The 21,960-nt window shown below is 44.9% G+C and overlaps 1 protein-coding gene across 2 annotated transcripts in view; it reads right to left on the bottom strand.

Annotated features, from left to right (window-relative positions):
* Positions 1 to 21,960, bottom strand: part of TNNI3K (TNNI3 interacting kinase) — a 31,613-nt gene that overhangs the window by 5,757 nt on the left and 3,896 nt on the right. For both annotated transcript variants that reach the window (XM_071565195.1, XM_071565196.1), the window contains exons 5-20: positions 21,013 to 21,123; positions 16,612 to 16,710; positions 15,090 to 15,228; positions 12,014 to 12,158; positions 11,822 to 11,926; positions 11,088 to 11,182; positions 10,335 to 10,484; positions 9,616 to 9,702; positions 8,555 to 8,611; positions 7,493 to 7,585; positions 7,350 to 7,407; positions 7,034 to 7,228; positions 6,581 to 6,685; positions 1,640 to 1,692; positions 1,432 to 1,484; positions 198 to 330 (exon numbers count right to left, since the gene is read on the bottom strand). In XM_071565195.1, the coding sequence (XP_071421296.1) occupies positions 198 to 330; positions 1,432 to 1,484; positions 1,640 to 1,692; positions 6,581 to 6,685; positions 7,034 to 7,228; positions 7,350 to 7,407; positions 7,493 to 7,585; positions 8,555 to 8,611; positions 9,616 to 9,702; positions 10,335 to 10,484; positions 11,088 to 11,182; positions 11,822 to 11,926; positions 12,014 to 12,158; positions 15,090 to 15,228; positions 16,612 to 16,710; positions 21,013 to 21,123 (1,678 nt within the window). The remainder of the gene's footprint in view (positions 1 to 197; positions 331 to 1,431; positions 1,485 to 1,639; positions 1,693 to 6,580; positions 6,686 to 7,033; positions 7,229 to 7,349; positions 7,408 to 7,492; positions 7,586 to 8,554; positions 8,612 to 9,615; positions 9,703 to 10,334; positions 10,485 to 11,087; positions 11,183 to 11,821; positions 11,927 to 12,013; positions 12,159 to 15,089; positions 15,229 to 16,611; positions 16,711 to 21,012; positions 21,124 to 21,960) is intronic.

The following is a 21,960-nucleotide window of genomic DNA, read 5'->3' as shown; positions in this document are numbered from 1 at the left end:
AATCCTAGACCTGGATAAGGAATTGTAGGTTATGTAGATCCGCAGTGAGTAATATACATGATTTTAAAGGGATAGTTCTGTGCTCTTCACCAAATACAGGATCTTAGCACTTATAGCACACTTCAGTAAGCTATTGGTTAAAATTACACTTCTCTAGTTCAGAGAAATTTAAAATACTAATTCATGGAGCATTTTACCTGGTTTCAGGTGAGCAAATGGAATTTCCCCTGTCAGCAGCTCCCAGAGGCACAGGGCATAGCTGAAGACATCAGCTTTGATGGTGTACCTGGTGCACTGGGTGAACACCTCGGGGGCCATCCAGCGCAGGTTCTGTGCACCAGGGAACAGCAGCCACACATCAGCAGTGTTTGCTTCTTCACACCTGCATCTAGCCCTGTCTCTGTATGTTTGCTTTCCTTTGGTTTCTTTATTCCTACCTCCATCACTCCATAAAATACCTGGAAATTTGCCAGGAGATATTTTCACCTGGCTTGCAAAATCTGGTCAGTGTGTTACTGCACATGGTCCGTAACTGCCCTGGCTTCGTGCTGTGCCAGCCCCACAGAGCCAGGCTGGGCAGAACTTAAACGTGAGAGTAGTGTGGGAATAAAAGCAGAACCACTCTGGCCCCCAGGCCTGGAAACCACATCATAAGGTCTGATATATATACATATAATACCATATATGCCATATAATAGGAATTAACGGTTGCTCCATCTGGGAGAAGTAAAAGCTGATGGCAGCTGCACCAGGCTGCTCTCCTGGGGTCTCACTGCTCCCTGCAGGCCCCCAGTTCTGAGGCAGCTTCACAAGGAACTGGCCTCTCCCTGGGGTGATGGGTTTGGGGTGATTTTCCAGATTCCCTGTGCCTTGGTTCCTTACTCTGCATCCTTTACAGGGTAGGACAGTCCTCCTCAGGTCAGTCCTTCTCAGAGGGACGGCACCAAGGCCTGGCAGGACCTGGGGCTGAGCAGGAGCCCTCATTCCTCACACAGGAAGTGCCACTACAGGGTGTTAAAAGTGCTGATTGCAGAGCCCTGGTGTGGTATTACCCATCCTTTGGCATCGCCCATCCCACCCCATCCCACAGGAGTAGTTAGGATGATGTGAACATTCCTGGTCATGGAGTGACACACAGGACAGATGTGGACTCAAAACAACGACTGTCTGTAACTGACTGTGAGCAACAGGCTGCCATGGAGAAAAGAACTGTGAAATGAGGGAATCAGTGTTGAGGAACTGATTCCCTGATAGGAAAAGGAATCACCTGCCAACAAATATGTGTATTAGTGGAGGAGGGTGGACCAAAAATGACTCTTTGGAAAGGAAACGGGACAATAGAGCTCCCAAGGCAACCTTACAAAGCATTGTTTTCTGCTGCAGATTTCAGATATTTGACATTAATTATGTGGAACAAAACAAGAAACAAACCCCAGGTTGTTTTGTCATGTTGTCTTCATCCAGGGATTGCAGAAACCGAGATTCTGAAACAGAACAAGAAAAATAGTTACTATCAGGCCAATACAGACACACAGCTTGTTACATATAAGTGCAATGCTGCAGGATCCTCTCAGCCAGCACATGTTTAGTTTTAGAGAATTTGGGGTTAATTTATAAATGTTTCATAAAAGCTCCTTACCTCCAAAATCAGCAACTACAGCATGACCATCCTCATACAGGAGAATATTGTGACTGGGGAAAAAAAAACTACAGGTAATTGCTTGATAGTGTCTGAAAGATGGTGAAAATGTAACAGTTTTTGAGTCATAGATAAATCCTTGAGGAGTTCAAATTACCTGCTTAGGTAGTTAAATACCTATAGCTACATCTTGTATTTATTGTTAGAAAGTGTATATTAATTCTGAGAGGGCAAATCCAAACCTTCTAATCAATACCAGAGCAAAACAGCTTTTGTAATTAATTATTCACCAAGTCTAATAGTTTATTAAATAAGTGTACAAAGTGACAAAGACGTTATTTGAATATAAACACAGCCATGGCCTTCAAATAAAACTGCCTGGACTGATTCTTTTCTCTTCTAAGGCTTAGGCAGGTGTAAATTCACAGAGGGAACCCCTAATTTGTGCTGGTGTATAGAAGGGAAGGAGCAGATCTGAAGAGTTCATATAGAAAGGATCATGCAGGAAAAATATCTTCTGCCTACTGCAAAACATCATTTAGTAGGAGAAGTGTATATTGAATCTATTGAAAATTGATTTATTGATTCAAGGATGTTACAGCAACTCATTAACTTTTCAGCAGAAACACACAAAAGGAAGTAGAAAAAAGGCCATTTCATAAAACTATAGAATCATTAAGTTTGGAAAAGACCTCCAAGACCACAGAGTCAAACCTTTGACTGAGACTTTTAGAAATCAGCAACACAAACACAGGTTTTCAAACAAAGTGGGAAGATGGGGAAAGACTCACCAGATGCTTTAACTGGGTCACAAGAGTCTAGAACCTCTTTGGACAAAGGTTTCCCTCCCCCAGTCACTGCACCTTCAAGGCCCAGGGCAGTGGTCACAGGCCAACCCTGACAGTTCAGGCAGCACTTGGGTGACCCTTTCAGGCCCCGGGGGTGACTCCTGGGGATGGGTCTCTGCAGGGCCAAGAATGGGCTCGATGGTCCTTGTGGGTCCTTTCCAGCCGGGCACATTCTGGGATTCTGGGATCTGGGATTCTGCTTTGGAAGGGCTGAGCAAATTGCAACATAAGACTGTAGGTGTGTGGACACAATGATGCTGACAGGATATTTATCAAATGCTGACTGATCCAAGTGAATTCAAAAGAATGTACATGTAAAAAAGAAATGAAAAAAACAGCAAGGGCTTACATGGGGAGAAAAAAATGAAAGTGCTATTGATGGTCTCAACAAAAAGCACAACTTGCTCATATTAGAGCTGCAGATAAACACAGGAACAGTCAAGTGAGGAACACAAATTTCACCAGAAAAGAGTTTTAGAACAGAAAAATTTAAGCTCTCCCAAGCAGGACTCCCACAAATCACTGTCTTTAAGATTTCCAGCTTCATCTAAACCCAGCCCTTGGGATGATAAATTTAATCATAAAAATGTAATCATGACTTTTTTTATATTCAATCTGATTTTAGCTCCCATATGTACTTTCTGTCAGAATATTGAAGTGATTTGAGTATGAACTGGGGAATTGTTTTGAGATCCCCATCATATGCCAAATGAAAATATAAATCAAACACAAGCCGAACCAGACTCTTGAAGGCTGCACCCTGGGCTGAGTGTTGTGGTCTTCACTCAAGTTTGGCCTCTGTCAGAAACTACAAAAATATCCCCATGTCTCAATGTCAATGAACTGCATCAAGCCCTACCTTCAACTTCAACCTTTTCCAGGATTGTGCAGACCTTGAATAAATCTGACTTGACAAGTCAGGGCATAAGCAGGACCTGGGTTGACAGTTTTTTGTTGAGAAGCTGAGAAATCAATGGACAGGCCCTGTCTCCTCATGGCCTGGGTCACTCTTGCACTGACTCACAGAATCACTAAGGGTGGAAAAGACCTCCAGGATGATCAGGTCCAATCTGTGACCCATCACCACCTTGCCAAGTAGACCAGAGCACTGAGGGCCATGTCCAGTCATTCCTTGAACACCTCCAGGGATGGGGACTCCACCACCTCCCTGGGCAGCCCCTTCCAATGCTTGACAGCCCTTTCCATGAAGAAATTCTCCCTGATGCCCAACCTGAACCTCCCCTGGCCCAGAATCTGACAAACAATGCTGAGATGCTCATTTTGGTGCTGAGCACACAGGTGGACATCGTGAGGGCAGGACACAGGGGGTGTCAGTCTTGTATCTCCAGTGAATGCTACAGTTACTGAGTTTTCTTTTCTACAGTAACAAATACAGCCCACAGAAATCAGGCTTGAAACTTACAGCTCAAAATGTTGCTATTGCCTCAATGCCACTTGAAAACCTCAGATGAGAAAGAAACACTTAAGCCTCTGTTTTGAGAAATACAGGAAAAAACCCTGAGCTGAGCTGAGTGGGCAGAAGGTTAACAACGAGTTCAGCAGAATCAGAAATTAATTGTCTTCTGTTAAGGTCACACAGGGATTGCAATGGTGAGAGCAAGCTTAATTCCCTTCATGAAACCACGGAATGAAGGAAACGAGAAGAATGAGGAGTGTGCAATCATCCTGCCTTTGTGAAAGGACGTGGTTCTTGGGTCTGCCAGCCATGGAGGCTTCTCCCTCCCATGGCAAGCAACGGGCACAGCAGGTCCCTTTCCCAGGGATCAGGGCCATGGAACGATCCTTCTGCCTTTAACAGGCTGTGTGTTTAATGAAAAGCAACAGCTATTTTAAGATTTCACAAGGGATGTCTGAACAAAGAGGAGTCTCAGGCTCTGTCCCCGTTACCACCAGGCTGCCTCCTCTCTTTCATCTCCCTCACCAAGTGGCTTTCAGAGGTGTTGATGGATAGTTAGAGCCATCAAAGGCAGGTCAGTCACTGAAAGGCTTGCTCCAGCCACGTTCAGCTGTAATGGCTCAAATTAAACTGATACTAAAACGGTCTCTTTTTTATTAAAGTGCTCTAATCATTGTGGCTGTCATCCCTCACCACGGTGTAAGGAGTAATAAGCTGATACGCGTCACCATTGCTGATAGCTGTCAGAAGTGAAAAGCAAAATAAAGCTCCCAATTATTCTCCAAATGGAAGGATAACCCTTTTTCCAGGGTACAGAACATGAAAGATTCATTTCCTTCTCCATTCTGTCAAGCTACATAGCAGATTTATTTAGTGCATTATGTGTGGTGCATTAGATTTCAGAACTCATGAAAGGGGTTATGAGCCGTGTGAAAATTTAAGGTAAAAAATATGAGGCTCCTGTGAAGCCACTGGCAAAACTTAACATGGAATTTCACTCTTGGTCTTTCTCTTAAGTGGTTGCAAGGATTTTCATCTGGTAATTGTGCCTGTGGGCTGGCTGAGACTCATGCTGCAAACATGACTCTGTCTCTCACCCTGAATTTTCAGAAGCTGAGCTGCTCACATCAGCATACATCAATGACAGCAGTGTCCCTACAGCACATTATCTTCTGACCCTCACAAATACAATCTGTAAAAGGTCTGTGGGGCAATTACATGCTTTCCAGCTCTCTAGAAAGATACTGCTTTGGGTTTTCCTTTGTGGAAAATGTTACATAAAATCCTTCAGTGCAGAATTGTTCTTCTAAGAGCCACCAAGGCCTGGAGCTGAGCCATGAGGTCTTAACCACGGAGCTGAGCCAAGCCTTGGCTGCCCCAGTCTGAGCCTTGGCTCCCCAGGGCAGTCCCACAGGCTGCCCCAGTCTGAGCCTTGGCTGCCCCAGTCTGAGCCTTGACTCCCCAGGGCAGTCCCACAGGCTACCCCAGTCTGAGCCTTGGCTACCCCAGTCGGAGCCTTGGCTCCCCAGAGCAGTCCCACGGGTTGCCCCAGTCTCAGCCTTGGCTCCCCAGGGCAGTCCCACAGGCTGCCCCAGTCTGAGCCTTGGCTCCCCAGGGCAGTCCCACAGGCTGCCCCAGTCTGAGCCTTGGCTGCCCCAGTCTGAGCCTTGGCTCCCCAGGGCAGTCCCACAGGCTGCCCCAGTCTGAGCCTTGGCTCCCCAGGGCAGTCCCATGGGTTGCCCCAGTCTGAGCCTTGGCTCCCCAGGGCAGTCCCACGGGTTGCCCCAGTCTGAGCCTTGGCTGCCCAGGCCAGTCCCACAGGCTGCAGAGTCAGGCACGGGGCTCTCAGCTTGCACCACGGCTGAGGCAGGAGCTGCAGCCTCAAAACAAGGCTCTCCCCCAGAGCCCACGGGCTGGGGGCCAACAGGAACTGGGCAGCAGTGCAGGGAGGAGAAGGAGACTCAGGAAAGTGCAGGATGCCATCCCAGCATGCCTGTTGCTCTCAAGGGTTGACAGAGCCAAGGAGCATGTTTTGCCTTTAGCAAAAGGATCATTTTCATCTCCAGTCTTGCAATCAATGCAGTTTGGGTATTTCACCCCATGTTGCTGAAACATGCTCATCACGAGCCTGTTCTCACAGCTAGAACAGCAGAACGGGTTTCTCCCTGTGGACAGCAAAGACTGAAGTGCCCCCACTCAAACACCACCAAAGGGAGTGACGAATGCCCAGCCCAGTGCCAGCCTCAGTTCTCAGGGGGAGCAGTCAGAGCTGCTGTAGCTGCAACAAACCAGCCAAGCAAATCAAGAAACACACAAACTGGTGGCTACAGGGAGAGATTTCCAGACACTGCAAAGGAAGGAAATGAAGGGAGGAGGGAAAGCAACAAAGTACCCTTTGACAGCAGGTGCTGGGCTGAAATACATGGAGCGTTCACACATGGAAATTCAGAAACCCCAGAGAAACAGATGCAGGAAAATGGTGTTTTTCAGTAACTGCCACCTTCAAGGGCAATCACGGTTTGGCAATTGTGACTCACAGGAGTTTGTATAAAACCTCAGAGATTATTTCCAGTTCAGTACTAATGAGACATGACGTGGCTACAAGAGTCTGTGGAGGTCCCTGTGTCTTTGAGCCTTCATGTTCTCTGAGTATTTAGGTTGAAGACAGACACTGACCTGTTCAAATCCCGATGTATGATGGGCTGTGTGAGATTGTGAAGGTATTCCATGCCTTTGGCCACATCTACAGCAATGATTAATTTAGACTGCAGATCAAGAGTTCTGTATGTTGAAAAAAAATACTCAAAATTAATACACAGTGAAAAATTGTCTGTAAATTATTCTTATGTGTAAATCATAGAAATTTAAAATTGTTTTACATACAAAATAATGTTATATAATCTATGTAATATAAATCTTTATATTGTAAAATAATGACAATAACAATTTTGTGATTACTTACCGATTTCTCTCATACACCAAATAAACTGAACCAAAGCTCAGCATTTCCTAGTGTGTTCCTTTCTCTGCTGCCTTATACTGAAGTGCATATTTGCATCAGCACAGATTCCCTGCTCTCCCACATTCTGTGCTGGAAGGCTGACCAGAGGGCGAGGGGGATGGGGGTACCTCTTCTGCTCGTGGAGCAGCGAGAAGAGCGACCCCCCCGAGATGTACTGGGTGACGATGGCGAACTGGCTGGGGTCGTCCAGGCAGGCGCCCACGAACTGGATCACACAGGGGTGGTTCAGCCTGCACAGGATGGACACCTCCCGGCAGAACATGTCCACGTCAGACTTGGAGCAGTAGGTGTTGGCTCGATAGCTTAACATTGACATGAGAGAAAACAAAGGCAAAAGTATTGTAAAATACCATAAAAAATGGGCTTTCTTAATACCTCAGACCAGGCCCTTGGACAAGGGATGGAAAGGCCTGACAAACATACCGTTTGATTGCAACGATTTTATTTCTGCATCGTCCCTTGTAGACTTTTCCGAAAGAACCTGAAATTATTTAAAATGAATAAGCACAGAGATGTCTGTTATGGACACCACACATCTAAAGAGGATGCACCTTCCCTTCTGGTACCTGAGCCGATAATCTCATGGAACTCTATTTCAGAGAGCTGGAGGTGGAAGTGCGATGGCAAACCCGCCCGGAGCAGCAGCACATCAGCCTTCTCTGCAAAGAAACACTCATTCTGTTTGCAAACCATGGGCCAGGGGAGGCCAGAGCATACAAGCCCTGAACTTCAGAACTCTCACACTGAGACAGCTGATTTTCCCCTGTTAATCACTGCTAATCCTGTTCCCATTCTTGCATTAGCACAGCAAACCCCAGGGACACACAAACCCTTGCAGTGCCACAGCCACCTTGGCATTCCTGGCCGCAGCACCACCAGCCATGAGCCCTTTCCCTCAACCCCAAACTCTGCCCTGCCAGGAGATGGTACACAAAATTCCTTCCATGGAGAATTACCCCTTTTTCTGTGCAGCCAGTGCTGATTGTTGCTGCTGGGGATGCTACTCCAGAGCTGAGTTCTAGTGACATGTGGAATCTAAATTTTGAAACTAAATTTAATTGTCAAATGTCTCTATCATGTTTATCTTTTTGGTTTATTACTATAAAGTTTATCAGAATATTTCTAAAGGGAACATTTCAATGCTGCTATGTACAAGATGTAAGGATTTGAATATACCCAGAGTGAACATTTAAAGAGGTAAATTGAAACCACCACAAAAAATTTTAAAAAAGAAAATATTTCAAAATACAAATATTTATCTGTATTTGTTTCAGAGTAAGACAAAATATTTTTGAACAGAATTATCCTTGAAAAGATAATCCAGGCATTTAATTGTGGGATTCAGTCTGATACTTTTGCATTCACGGGTAAGTGGGTATCTCATTAGTGCTAATTCACATCAGCCCTTTCTCAAAGAAATAAAAATAAATACATTCTTTAAAGTAAATGAAAATAATGTAAATACAGGAATTGTCATTATACTGTTTCCTAAAATTATCCCAGGAAAATGGAACAAGGAACAATGAAAATTCCAGGAATAATGAATCTTTTGCAGAATGTTTAGGCTGACAAATATGTTGGGTAAAAAGACCACAGAAGTTCAAACTTTACCTCGCCATTGCAAATACCTTTTGTCATGCTTTTAATCTTCCCCAGAGGGGATGGCACTGACACGTAGGAACCATCTGAAATAAAGGACAGAGTGATATTTATGGAGATCAACAACATCAGAAGTTTCTGATAAATTAATGAGGCAATGATGGCAGAAAGAATGAAAAATAAAGATTGAGTATTCAAATAAACACACAGACACATCAGGTGTTAGCTGGTTTGGGCTGGGATACAGTTAATTTTCTTCAGAGTGGGGGGCACAGCAGATCAGGGCGTTGTATTGCTCTGCTGTTGTCCTTCCAACAATCAGCATTCCAGAATGTCCCTGGGTGTGCTCACTGCTGGCCAGAACAGTTTCTGATGCACACGTAACATTAGTCCACTAAAGATTTACACACACTTGAGCTCCAACACACCGAAACCTGGGGCAGGCCAAAGGATGCAGGAGCAGGTTGATGTTGCTGGAGGCTGTAGGCCCCTCCTGTTTCCACACCTGGAGCAGTACATGACCTGGACCAGCCCCAGCATCCTCATCCTCTCTGAGGCAGTGCTCCAACACATGGCCAAAGGTTTGGTTTAATTCCTCTGCCTGGCTCTTGTCTTTTAGTTACCAATGCAAATGAGTCCTTTTGTAGCAAAAAGGGTAATAAATTCTTCCCAAGGGGAAATTAGATACCCAAAGATATTAAAAGGTATGAATGGGGCTGAGTATAGAAATTAAAAATGTCAGCAATCAAAGAAAGATCAGGACTAAACAGCAGAAAGAGAACAGCTGTGCAAGGCATTCAGGATGTGGAAAGGTGTGAGCACTGGTTGACAGGGACTGATCTTCAGCTCACAGCTTTGGGCTCCTCTTTCTAGGAGTGACATGAGCTGACAACTCTAATTTACGATAATGGAAGACTTTTGACATAAATTAAGGATACCTGGAAAATGGTGAATCGCATGACACTGATTTTATTTGTTCCAGACTAAACTGACCCAAAGCTCCCTGATACGGGTGGAACATTTCCAGAGACTTCAGTGTTCTCTGGATCAGGCCTTTGGTTAGAGAATGAGGTGGTTCCTCAGCCCATACCTCCTCCAGGCTGGGAGTATTCATTGCAGGGGGATTCATCCTGAGGTCTCTTGTAATGCTTCAGGAGGGTCACAATGGCATCGTGACCTAGGAAAGAAAGAGCAAATATAAGGACTGGCAGGTAAATCAACAGCCTTTACTTTTAATTGCTTGATCTATACAAAATCAGGGGATTTTCAAAAAATTGTGCAACATGCCTATAAAATATGCAAACAAAGACATGAAACCTACTGTGATTCTTAACTGCAGAAATATGGGAAATTTCTGCCAGTAAAAACAAGCATGTAATTTTCATAAGTCCACCTACTCCTAAAATGTGAGATACAGCTAAGGAAAAACTTGCTGCAGAAATCCTGCAATGGAAGTTGACAATAGTCTTCAGTGGACCTTGCAAGGAAAACCAGTGCCTAAAAAATTTGTTTTGGAATCCTAACCCAGACAAATTTGTCACTTACTGCTGCAGACAACTATTTCAGCAGCACAGAAACACACCTCTCCTGGAGTTTGTGCTGGATTAACCCGACATTTAGCAGAGATCTGAGAAAAATTGAAGGACTGAGTCTTATAATGCTTTGTGCCAGGCCCTGGAGAGCAGGTGGTGGGAGCTCTGTCTGCAGGCACTGAGGGTTATTCTGCAGGGCCATTCCCTTCCCATGCTGCCGGCTCCTTCCTGCACGACTCCTATGGATTTTGTAGCAGAAACTAGAAAATTGAAATACCTTTCTCATAAGCCCACATCAAACAGGTCTGCTCATCCTTTTCTCCACTGGACCTGCTGGGATCACAAGCTACCAGGTTCATGTCAGCTCCGTTGTCCAGCAGGAACTGCACGAGGCGGATGTGGCCATGGTAGCAGGCGCTGTGCAGCCCTGGAACAGCAGAGCAGTGTGGGGAGCACAACTTGCCAACAGCACTGGGACTGCACCAACAGCTGCAGGGTGCAGACTGATTGCCTTGATAAAGGAACATGTTGTCAAAAATATTCCTGAGGCAAGAGGTGAAAATTAAACATCAAGGCTACAAGAAGAAATCTATTGCCTCTGCACGACGTGCCAGCAACTACTCTGTCACCCACAAACCACATTTAATGACTCTGCACGTGAGGAAAAGCAAGTAAAAACAAAGGTAGCTCATTTTAATGGGCACAGGGAGTGTGCAGCCCTTCAGACACAGTGTCTCAGAAGCCCAGCTCCTTGCAGAATAATTTCTAACACTACTTAGAAGCCTCACTCTGGGATGAACAGTTCACACCAGGTTTTGTTACTCATATACTTGCTAACAAACCCAACACATCCTCACTGAAGTCTTATCACTTTTGTGCCTGTCTGTCAAAGTATTTCAAAAAAGTTGAACTCTGTCTGAGAGGTACTTGAGTGCTGGTAATACAATTATCCTGGATATTCTTATGGTGTATGGCACTGGCATTTCAGTGCTGTGTATGCCCCCATACACCATCAGAGCAGTGACGTTACCTGTGTGCCCATCTCTTCCCTGGTGGTTGATGCTTACAACATTCTGGTCAAGAAGAAACTTGACAAGTTCTATGTTCTTTCCATAGGTGCAAGCACTGCAGAAGTAAAGGGAGTGATGAATGCTATAGTCCATACAAGAAGTACTTTGGGTAGCCAAAAATTTACAAAGAATTACACAGAGATAAAAATGCAGTAATAAAGGATCTTTAGAAATGTGCAAATGCACAATTAATCCACCAAAGCATGTTCACTTTAATTGTTCCAGGAACATTCTAATTATTGCTGAATAAATGGATGTTGCACAGCTGTGCAAACAGTCTGTGTTGCAAAGTGCCTCTTAAATAGCCCTTAACAAACTTGCAGCATCCTGACCCAATCGTGTTCTGCCTCCTGGTTTCTCATTCAGAGTCCTTGGCTCCAGCAGGCATCCTGCTGGAACAGGAGGGGGAATCAGCTCCTAGACTAGACAAGGAGAGGAACAACTGTCCATCCAGGTGTTGGCAAACCTGGTGCCTTCCCTACGTGTCTCACTCTCACTTGCTCTCTCCTCATTTACTGGTTCTGCCTCTTACTCCATGCCCTCTCCTGTATCTCGCGATACAAACTCACCCTCCCTGCTGCGCTCTCTGCTCTGCCCCTGACCTGGCAGCTGGTGAGATATCAGGAATTTTGTGTGCTATGTTGGAGGTGTGTGCAAGTGGAGCTTTATTTATAATGGCATTTGAACACCTTACCTGTGAAAAGCTGTTTCACTGAATATATTTTCTTTAGTGAGACTTTCTGTTCCTGAGAGCTGAATTATTTCCTTGACAACTTCGAACTTCCCATTGTAACAGGCACTGAAGAGGAAGCCAGTACAGAGTTTTAGCCACACCAGCCTTCCCACGAGCCCCAAATCCACCTCAAAGCTGCTCCAGGGCACTCACAGGTGTAGGGGGGTGTCTCCGTAGATATTCACTACGTGGGGCTGCACTTCGAAGCTGCTCTGCAGTAAGAACTTCACAATTTCATGGTGCCCAAATCGAGAGCAGAAGTGCAGAGGAACATGATCTTCATTGTCCTGAGCATTCACTGCCAGTTGACCCAGAAAGAGACCACAGAAAGGATTTTACACTTAACACAGTATATTTAGTAAAGCTTTATGTGTTGTGCCTCTACATTCTGAAACCTCCTGCTAAAATATTTATGGACCTATTGTTTGAGGTATAACTGCTTCCTTCCAGCAGCAAATTTATTGAATGTTTTGATGAAGCTTTCCATGAATGGATCATGAGTTATAAATGACCCTTAGAAAGAGCAACTGCAAAGCAAAAGGAAAATAACATCAACATGACTGGGAACCTCCAGGCAGCACAGAAACACTGGAATCTACCAGGAGTAGCAGCAAACTATTCTTGGTGTGGTTGCATGGAGTGCCCCCGGAGGATCCTTGATCTGCAGGTGGAACTTGGGTGAGTGCCAGCTGTCCTGGACCTCATCCCTGCCAGGGAGCCTTTGGTCTGTTCATGGGATGGGCAGTTGCATTCCAGCCCCAGAAATGGGTATGGAGGTACCTTACATGGCTCTGTCTTCGTCTGTCCTGCAGAGGTTGGACAGGCTCTAGACAGTTTCTCCATTGGTACAGATGCCATCAAATACTGTTTTCATTATCCAAAAAAGGTCTTTAGTTGGTTTGAAAGACTGCATGTATTTTTGTGATTCTCAGTGCAGTTCTTCCTATGTTTAAAGACAGAACAACCATAACTGGTTGATTTTGTAACTTATAGAAATGACAAACCCAGTCTACTTTGTGCACCATTTCTGTGAGAAGAGAAAGAGTTTCCTTTTCTTTACTTCTTATATACAAGACTGCTTGGAAGGTTAGTGGGATCAGTTAATGAAGTTTGTGGGCCACAAGATTAATTAAAGTTACAGGAATTTTGGACATTTGCCATGACACACATAGGCAGCACTTTTATTTGTTTTTCTCATAATTTGTAGATGGTCTGAAGAACTTTGGCCACTGTTTGGCTGAAAATGTTCTTTATTTCAGCTGCATTCTGACCTTTTCAGCCTGATTTGGTGGTCACTGCTTGTCTTCAGTTGCTGTGGCCTCAGAGCTAACGAGTCAGGCTGTGTTAAAAGAAATAGTTCAGGTTTGTGACCTCAGTTACTGGTCTGCACTGAACACTGCCAAATTTATTCAGGTTCTTTCCCCAGTTCCTTTCATTCCTGGGCATTGAAGACCTGTTCCTCTGCTGCTGCATTTATAGCAAGTTTCAAAGTGTGCTCTTTGAGAGCAAAAGACTTCAGGCTTCCAGACTACCTTTTCTTTTTCCTGAGCTGAAGATTCTGATTTCAAAGGAAAGGACCTGAAATGGTGCCCCAGATTCTGTCTTTCTGGGATAAGATCTCTGATGGAAAGTGAACCTCCCACTGCCTTGTTATGGTGAGTGAACATCTCTTCTTTCTCCTCTTTATTATAATTATATCAGCTCAATGCACACACATCAAGGCTGCAGCTCCCAGAACTCACTACTGACAACAGCTCATACAGACCTGACTGTGCTGCTTCCCTTATGCTTTTTTGCTGCATGAGGAGGACATGTGACTGCAGGCAGGACTCACAGAGAACGTGGTAAATTGATGTATTATAGAGCAGTACTTTTCCAAGTAATGTACAGTTCCTTTCCAAAAAACATTTCTGCCTTTGAGGATAAGAAATTAATTTTCAAATATTTTTAATATTGCTCAGTGTTTCATAGAATCATAGAATGGCCTGAGCTGGAAGGGACCATAAAGATTGGCCAATTCCAGCTCCATGCCATGGGCACAAATACCTCCCACCAGCCCAGGTTGCTCAGAGCGTCATCCAACCTGGCCTTGGACACTTCCAGGGAGGGGACAGCCACAGCTGCTCTGGGCAACCTGTGCCAGGCAGGGCCTCACCATCTTCACAGGAAAGAATTTTTTCCTAATATCTAATCTAAACCTACTCTCTGTCAAGTTGAAGCCCCTTGTCCTGTCACTCCAGGCCCCTGTAAATAGCCTCTCTCCATCTTTCTTGTAGGATTCCTTCAGGTACAGATTAGAATCTCTGGAATAATAATCACAATATGCATAAAATGTGACTTTTAAGTCTTAGCATTTATGTGGCTTTGTGGGATGTGTCACCACTGTATTTGATGTGCATCACAGCAATGGAAGAGTAAGACTGGAGTGTGACATGTTTTGTGCCTTCAGTGCTACTGAAACAGCAAAAGGGGAGGGAACAGAGCAAGAGTAAGAAGTCAGCAGAACCCTCAGTGGCACACTGACATCAGGCACAAGTGAAAATATTTTGAATTGCAACACGTGCAAAATATACAGCAGTGAGGTGTAATGTCACACCCTGACTGACATCACTGTGAGGCCACCTGGATAAAGAACATGCAGCCTCCTGACTCTCACAGAGCTCCCAAAGTTTGCTGAAAGACTTTTGTGTCTGTCCAGCCCAGCACGACTCCAGAGGCACCTTCTCTGCTAGCAAATGGCCCCCAGTGAAAGGCCTGAAGCTTGTGCAGCATAATAAAGCATGGGCTAAGAAGATTCCATTTTCTGTGGAATTTCAACTTCCATATGAATTATTTTAAATTACTTGCTGTATAATTTTGACTTAAACCTCTTCACCTGTACCTCACTCACGAGTTCCCTGTGCATCGAATTCCCTTTGACTGCAGATCCCCACCACATGGCCACATGTTCCTCCTTGCCTGGATGATTGTCTCAAGATGAGCCATCTCTGTATAACAATATTAATTTTTTTTTGCACCTGTTTTTTCACTCTAACTTATTACTGCAAACAGAGTACATGTGAGATGACAAGACAGCATAATTAAATAAGACAAACTCTCCAACTGCTCTTTTTTGGTTTCAGTTGTCCAAAGATGATACACACACACACACACAGAGTATGTGGTAGGAAACTGAGACTCTGTCTACAAAATACAGTGTTAGAGCTGACGTTTAAATATCTTTTCTTACCATCAGCTTTACTTCCCTCTTCCATCAAGAGCTTTGTGATGTTGAGAAAGCCTTTGGCAGCAGCCAGGTGGAGAGGTCTGTCCCCAACTTCACCACTTGCATTCACATCAGCTCCAAACTTCAGTAAGAGGTGGGTTACCTAAATATTTGATTAAGGTTAATTAAAATATCATATTAAAATAAAACTTTGAGAAAAACAGATACAGTATTGCATTGGGTAATACTGCATGTGGGCATCTCTGTTAAGTTAAAACAGGGAGAGGAGACTCAATAGAAAATTAATTTTCAAGTTACATGTCTATAAAAATATTAAAATTCTCAAAAGCAAATGCTCATTCATTCTCTAAAATGTTCTCTACGGTGAATCAACACCAAAAAGGAAATGCTCTAAGTCCCCAAAATCCAGAGCTGTGGCTCCTGCCTGAGCAACCTCTTATCCCAGAGCACCACGGGAGCTTTTAGGACCATCTCATGGGACTGTGACTGTTCTGCAGTGGCTTGTGGCAAAAGAGCAAACTAACCTCAGCCCACAGGAGTTTCTTCTGCATGACAAGGTGCACAGACACAAAAGCAGCACCTCAGGGACACCCCTGCTCACTCACACCATCCCTGGCTCACCCAGCACAGGGCAGAGCATTCCACTCATTGGTGCATCTGGACCTTCTGCTTCCAAAAGCTTTTCCTGGACAACTCCTCAATGCAGTCAAAGTGACACCTCACAGGAATGGAACAGACACTCTGTCTATAGGTCATCCTTTGAAACTTTAAACCACCCCAGAGCAAAAGGCTTTTAGCCAAAGCAAGGCACAGGGAATGACTTGCATAAGCCAAACAGACCCATCACCACGGTTCATGTAACAGAGCTGTTCAGGGCTGTGCATTAGCCATGTCTCAATTGCACTGACAAATACACAGAAGAAAGAGAATTGAGGGGGTCAGTGCCAGCTTTGGTCAGAACTCCAAGCCATGTTTCAGTAAGTCTGTGATCTGTGTGGATGGAACAAGCTCAGCTGCACTGATGTGTGCACAGCACCTCAGGGGAAATCCTGTTCTCTGAATGCTCATATTTTCCATTAATTGAAAAGTTTGTGAATTCCAAGGAAAACTGACAGAATTGCCAACTAACTATTTCAGGGAAGTGATGTTCACTTCCTTGGAGAGGTTCAGAAAGCATGCTCACATTCCTTAGGCAACCCCTGGTGCCTGTGGTGAATGAGCAGCAGATGGAAAGTGCCTGTGGGGCCAAGTCTGCTTATCAAAGCTTGTTAGAAAAGCCTTTGCTTCAAGAAGTCTGAAGGGCAAACCCCCAGTTTTTCCTGGGATCTACTACAGAGCATGGAAGTGTAGAAACTTCCTTTTGCTTTCCAGACTCGTAGTGCAACCAGAGATGTGCTACAGAGTGTAACTTTAGTGTAAGCCTGTGCACAGAAGAGCCCTCTGGACCGTCAAGCAGGAACGTCTGACACCAAAGCCGTGGGTGCCTCTGTGTGCCCTGCCCAGGTGGGTGAGCTGCCCCGGGTACCTGCTCGTGGCCGTAGTAGGCAGCGATGTGCAGGGGGGTGAAGAACACGGCGTCCTGCACGTTCACAAAGGCCCCGTGCTGCAGGAGAACATCCACAGCCTGCCAGGAAAGCAACAGGAAACTCCAGTCAGCACCACTGTGTGTACACACACGTGTGTGTGTCTGTGGTCAGTGGCAAAAGAGGACTTTGAAATCTCATGTCACCAGTTTAAAAAAAGTCAAAAAGCCCCAAACAAGCACATATAAAGGTGCAGAGCACACAGAGCACACAAAAGTGATTAACTTACAGTACTTTAACTGAACACTGAATGTCACTGATGCTTTATAAATAAGCCTGAAAATCGGTGTGCCAGTAAAAACACTGATTTATGAAGCAAGAGGCACAGAAATTACTAGGTTTTCTCAAAACAACTTTTAATTTTCTTTTAGCCATTATGAACAAAGAGCTGTAAATATATCAGAGTTTTAAGATGTGAAAATGCCTCACAAAAGGAAACATTCTTTTAAATTTAAATGTGTGAAAGTAAATCCTCAAACATAATCCCCTCAGTGTGTAAAGATTTTCTCGTATTTTAGAAAATAATAGTTCTTTGACTTCCATAAATGACCCTAAGTGTTTTCCTTCAAGTTTCCCTATTTTTGGCCCTTCAGGAGGTCTGTTTTTCCTGGACATCTATGAACCCTCAAGCATTGCCTTGCTGCATAGCTGCCAAAATAGAAGCCTGAATGAAACCAATTTGGGTTCTTCACTGAAGCCAAAGGGCTGCTCATTTTAATGAAGCACGAGGGAGCCTTTGGGCACACGAAGCTCTTATGCCAGGGATTATTTCAGCATTTTGAAGAATGCTAATTTTTGAGTCTAATGATGCTGAAAAATACTGGACCATGAGTCACCCACAGTACAGTGAGGAACTGGGATGCACCTCTGCAGAGACAGGAAGGGCTGACAAGGGTGGGGAAGTGGCCAGCTCTGTGCCACTCTCTGTGTATCTGTCCCTGTCCACTGAGAGCCCCCCGAGGATGCCCACCAGTGCCAGCTGGGGTGACACACAGGTCTGTCACCTGCTCTCTAGGCTGAGACCTCAAATCACGTTACGTGCAACAACAGGGCCAGACATTCCAATCCTTGTAACTCGCAAGTGCTCAGAGAACACAAACTGTTCCCAAGCAACATCAGTGTACAGGGATTGTTCCTTTACACTATTTAAATAAAAATATTTTTTTCCATGTTACTGCCGAAATACTTTTTCTGCATAAGGTTTGCTCCCCAACATATTTGACTATGTCCATTTCCCATTAGTTTTAACCACCTCTCTATGGAATCAGCTGCAACCTCCCCTGGAGGGCCAGGTCTGATTATTCCCAAGGATGACAGTTCTGCATCCTCCCTGGAATGCTCTCAGTGCTGCCCCATTCTCAGTGTGATTCCCTTGCCCATTTGATGTTCAGTCAGAATTTCCCTTGCTAAATCTCACATGCATTGGCATCGTTTTGCTGTGGATCTCAAAGAAGAGTTTGCCTGCATAGTAAAAATTTTATGAAAGATCCCCCGAGATCCTTGGGGAAGCTGTTGGCCTTTCCCTCAGCTGAAGGACAGCTCAGCAACAGGCACTCACTGGATGGGTGTGAATGCCTTCAGGTAGTAAATCAACAGCACACTCAGTTATTTGGTTAACACAAGTGGCTGTTAACAGAACTGACTTCCTCTGCTGGGCTTGCCACAGCCAGACAGTTTTTAATATCCTGGTAGCTTGGAGGGCCAGAGGTGGGAACACAGAGCCAGTTAGCCTGGGATTTAATGGTTTAGTGGCTTGCAAGGTTTTAGGCATTTTTCAGCAAACTAACATCATAAAACAGATGTTGCAGCTGTTGGTTCTGAAAAGAGATATTTGGACCAGTAGCTTTTACATGAATATGCCTGAAACTTCTTTGGATGAGCTTGGTTTTAATTTAGGTGGGAACTGTGAGACTGCAACACACTCAGGGATGTTCTCCTTAATCTCTCTGGAAGCTGGAATTCAAAATTTAGATTCATCTACAAGCTTCAAGATGGATTTTCAAGATGAAAAAACGGTGTTGAGTGATGTGGATCCAGCTCTGATGATGAACATAAAACCAGATGAATTTTGACACATTTTCCAGGCTGTAGCCATGGCAGTGCTCGCTGCTTTGTGATCTCCTGAGAAAGGGAACTGTGTGCGCTGCATTAAGCAAACTCCACTCAAGGGTAAATGATGAGAGGGGAACAGAGACAAGCTTGATAGTCTCTCAGACAAGATTTCTTTCTAGGAAAGGAAAAAGGAGTCTTAGAAAGCACTGAAAGCTGTCATGGGCATCACAAGTAGGGGGGTGCTGGAGGCATGTTCAAGGATAGAAATACTTCAGAAACAAAGGGGGAAATTTCTGATGCAAAAAGAGCTTTGAATTCTTACAGCAGAACTGAAAAAAAAAATTTCTCCTCAGGAGACAGACTGTGAGGGAAGGTGCAGCTTATAACCCAGGGGACATTCCCGAGCTCCAGAGAGAAGCTGGGAGGGCTGGTCAGAAAGGCAGCCGGCAGTGTCCTGGCTGGATTCTCCACAGCACAGGCCAGAGAACCAGGGGAGCAAACGCTCCCCTTCCTCTGCCACTACCAAGTTTTAATTCAATAGGATATTTTGAACACTTTGTACAATACTCTCACTTTGGAATTTTTCTTAAAGAAAGGTTTATTCAGAGTCTTTCTGAAGGCTCAAGTCAATGACGTTCACTTCAAAGACAACTTATTAAGTCACTCTGAAGGGTAGAAGGAGCCAACATGTTAAAGCATGAGGCAGACATAGGGACCTTGTTTTGGACAAGGGCAAGGGATAAAAACTCCTCTAAGAAAACAAGAACAGTGATTACTGACTTTTTAGCAGGTAAAATTTAAACGAGCAGACAATTTCAGGAATTCAGGCCTTTGCTCAGTGTCAGCCTCTGTACAGACATACATTGGAATATCCACAGAATCCCTGAGCAGGGACTCGCTCCCTTGTCCCCAGCAGGTCCTTGGCACACCCAGACTCAGCCCAGGCCCTCAGCTGTGCAGGGGCACCCACTGAGGTGCACAGGTTCATCCTGCCTGTGACCCCCAGTGCAGCTCCTGCATCTGCAGGTGTTGGAGTCTCAGAGGGACAACCTAATCTACACCATGAAATAGGCAGTGACCTTGGCTTTTCAAGGTGCTCACATTGGACAACACATGAATGTGGATGAGGCACATGCATTATTTATTTAGCAGTTACCTCACTGGGCTTGAAACATTTAATGTTTTCAAAACAACAGATTTAATGAGAGATGTAGAACTTATTTGTGGAGGTTTTTAATATGGTAATAAGTTTCTTTTATAATTTTTCATTAGTTTTTCATGATTTTTTGGTTTATTTTCCATTAAATTTTAATTCTTCCCATTGAGAACTGCAATTTTCATTAACAAGTCAAATCAGTAACAGCATATTTTTGGTGAAGTAAAACACAGTCCTAAGTCATAGAGAACATGAAATATTTATATACCACACTGGCTCAAACGAGATGCAGCATCCCACTGACACTGATGGCCTCATCCCAGAGAACTGATCACTTCAGTGCTTTCAGGTCTGGTGATGGAGCAGCAGCTATAGACTGACTCTTCAGGGAAATGGGGGAAAAACAAGATTTTTTCCTCAGTTTTCTCCTTCTCCTAAAATCTAGTCAGTCCTCTCCTGCAGTAAAAACTTATGTTGCATAGATTGGGGTGCATATCTCTGCTATTTATTTAATGGTATAAATAATTATTTACCTTATTTGAATGAGGAAGACAACCAAAAATTGATTTCCTCTCAAACTTATTCTAGTTATTAGGGGGGCATTGAAAAAAATATTCCATATTCTGTGAATATTAATGAAATTGTGAACAAAACAAGCTATTTAATCTAGCAGAGGAGCTTCTAATCTGACTGAAAATTTCACAGCTATAAAAAGAAGGAAAGCAAGAGCTTGCACTTGGACTGCAGTCCTCAGTCCCCAGAGCAGCAGATGAACCAAATGAGTTATAGAGTCCCACTTCATTTTTACAGAGATGCTTCTGATACAGATATGATCATTCCCAAGGAAGAAATAATGGACTTTTCAAAACTACTCAGAAGTAAACGAGCTTATCCTTGTCAGGTTCTGAGCACCTTTATGTCTCCATAACCTCAGCAGGGGCTCAGGACATGGGATCAATGGCAGACAATATATACACAGATGTGGTTTTCCCAAAATGCAGAAAAAAGTTAAATAAAATCCATCTGTACTTAAACTGTCCTGAGTGTTATTTTGAAAGGCATCAGTGGAAAATAGAATGACCTGCTAATATTAGCACTCCCCTACATAAGTCCTGTGCAGCAAAGAGAGACGTACCTTGTGGTGGCCGGCGATGGTGGCGACGTGCAGGGCGGTGAGTGCCCCGTACCCGACCTGCTGGATGTCGGCCCCTCCGTGCAGCAGCGCCGTCAGCAGCTCCACATTGTCCTGAAAGATACAGCCCACAGCCCTCCTGGGACACAGCCCTCAGAGCTGAACTGGGCAGGACCAGCCCTGGCCTCCCAAAGGGACACAGCTCTCACCTGAACTGAGCAGGACCAACCTCTGCCTCCCAAAGGGACACAGCTCTCACACCTGAACTGGGCAGGACCAACCTCTGCCTCCCAAAGGGACACAGCTCTCACACCTGAACTGGGCAGGACCAACCTCAGCCTCCCAAAAGGACACAGCTCTCACAGCTGAACTGAGCAGGACCAACCTCAGACTCCCAAAAGGACACAGCTCTCACACCTGAACTGGGCAGGACCAACCTCAGACTCCCAAAAGGACACAGCTCTCACCTGAACTGGGCAGGACCAACCTCAGACTCCCAAAAGGACACAGCTCTCACAGCTGAACTGGGCAGGACCAGCCCTGGCCTCCCAAAAGGACACAGCTCTCACACCTGAACTGGGCAGGACCAACCTCTGCCTCCCAAAGGGACACAGCTCTCACCTGAACTGGGCAGGACCAACCTCAGCCTCCCAAAGGGACACAGCTCTCACCTGAACTGGGCAGGACCAACCTCAGCCTCCCAAAAGGACACAGCTCTCACACCTGAACTGGGCAGGACCAACCTCAGCCTCCCTAAAGGACACAGCTCTCACCTGAACTGGGCAGGACCAACCTCAGCCTCCCAAAAGGACACAGCTCTCACCTGAACTGGGCAGGACCAACCTCAGCCTCCCAAAAGGACACAGCTCTCACCTGAACTGGGCAGGACCAACCTCAGCCTCCCAAAAGGACACAGCTCTCACCTGAACTGGGCAGGACCAACCTCAGCCT

This window comes from Pithys albifrons, chromosome 10, assembly GCF_047495875.1.
Source record: "Pithys albifrons albifrons isolate INPA30051 chromosome 10, PitAlb_v1, whole genome shotgun sequence".
NCBI classification, from domain to species: Eukaryota; Metazoa; Chordata; class Aves; order Passeriformes; family Thamnophilidae; genus Pithys; species Pithys albifrons.
Note: the sequence above shows the minus strand (reverse complement) of the source record. Positions and strands in the feature narration are given on the sequence as shown.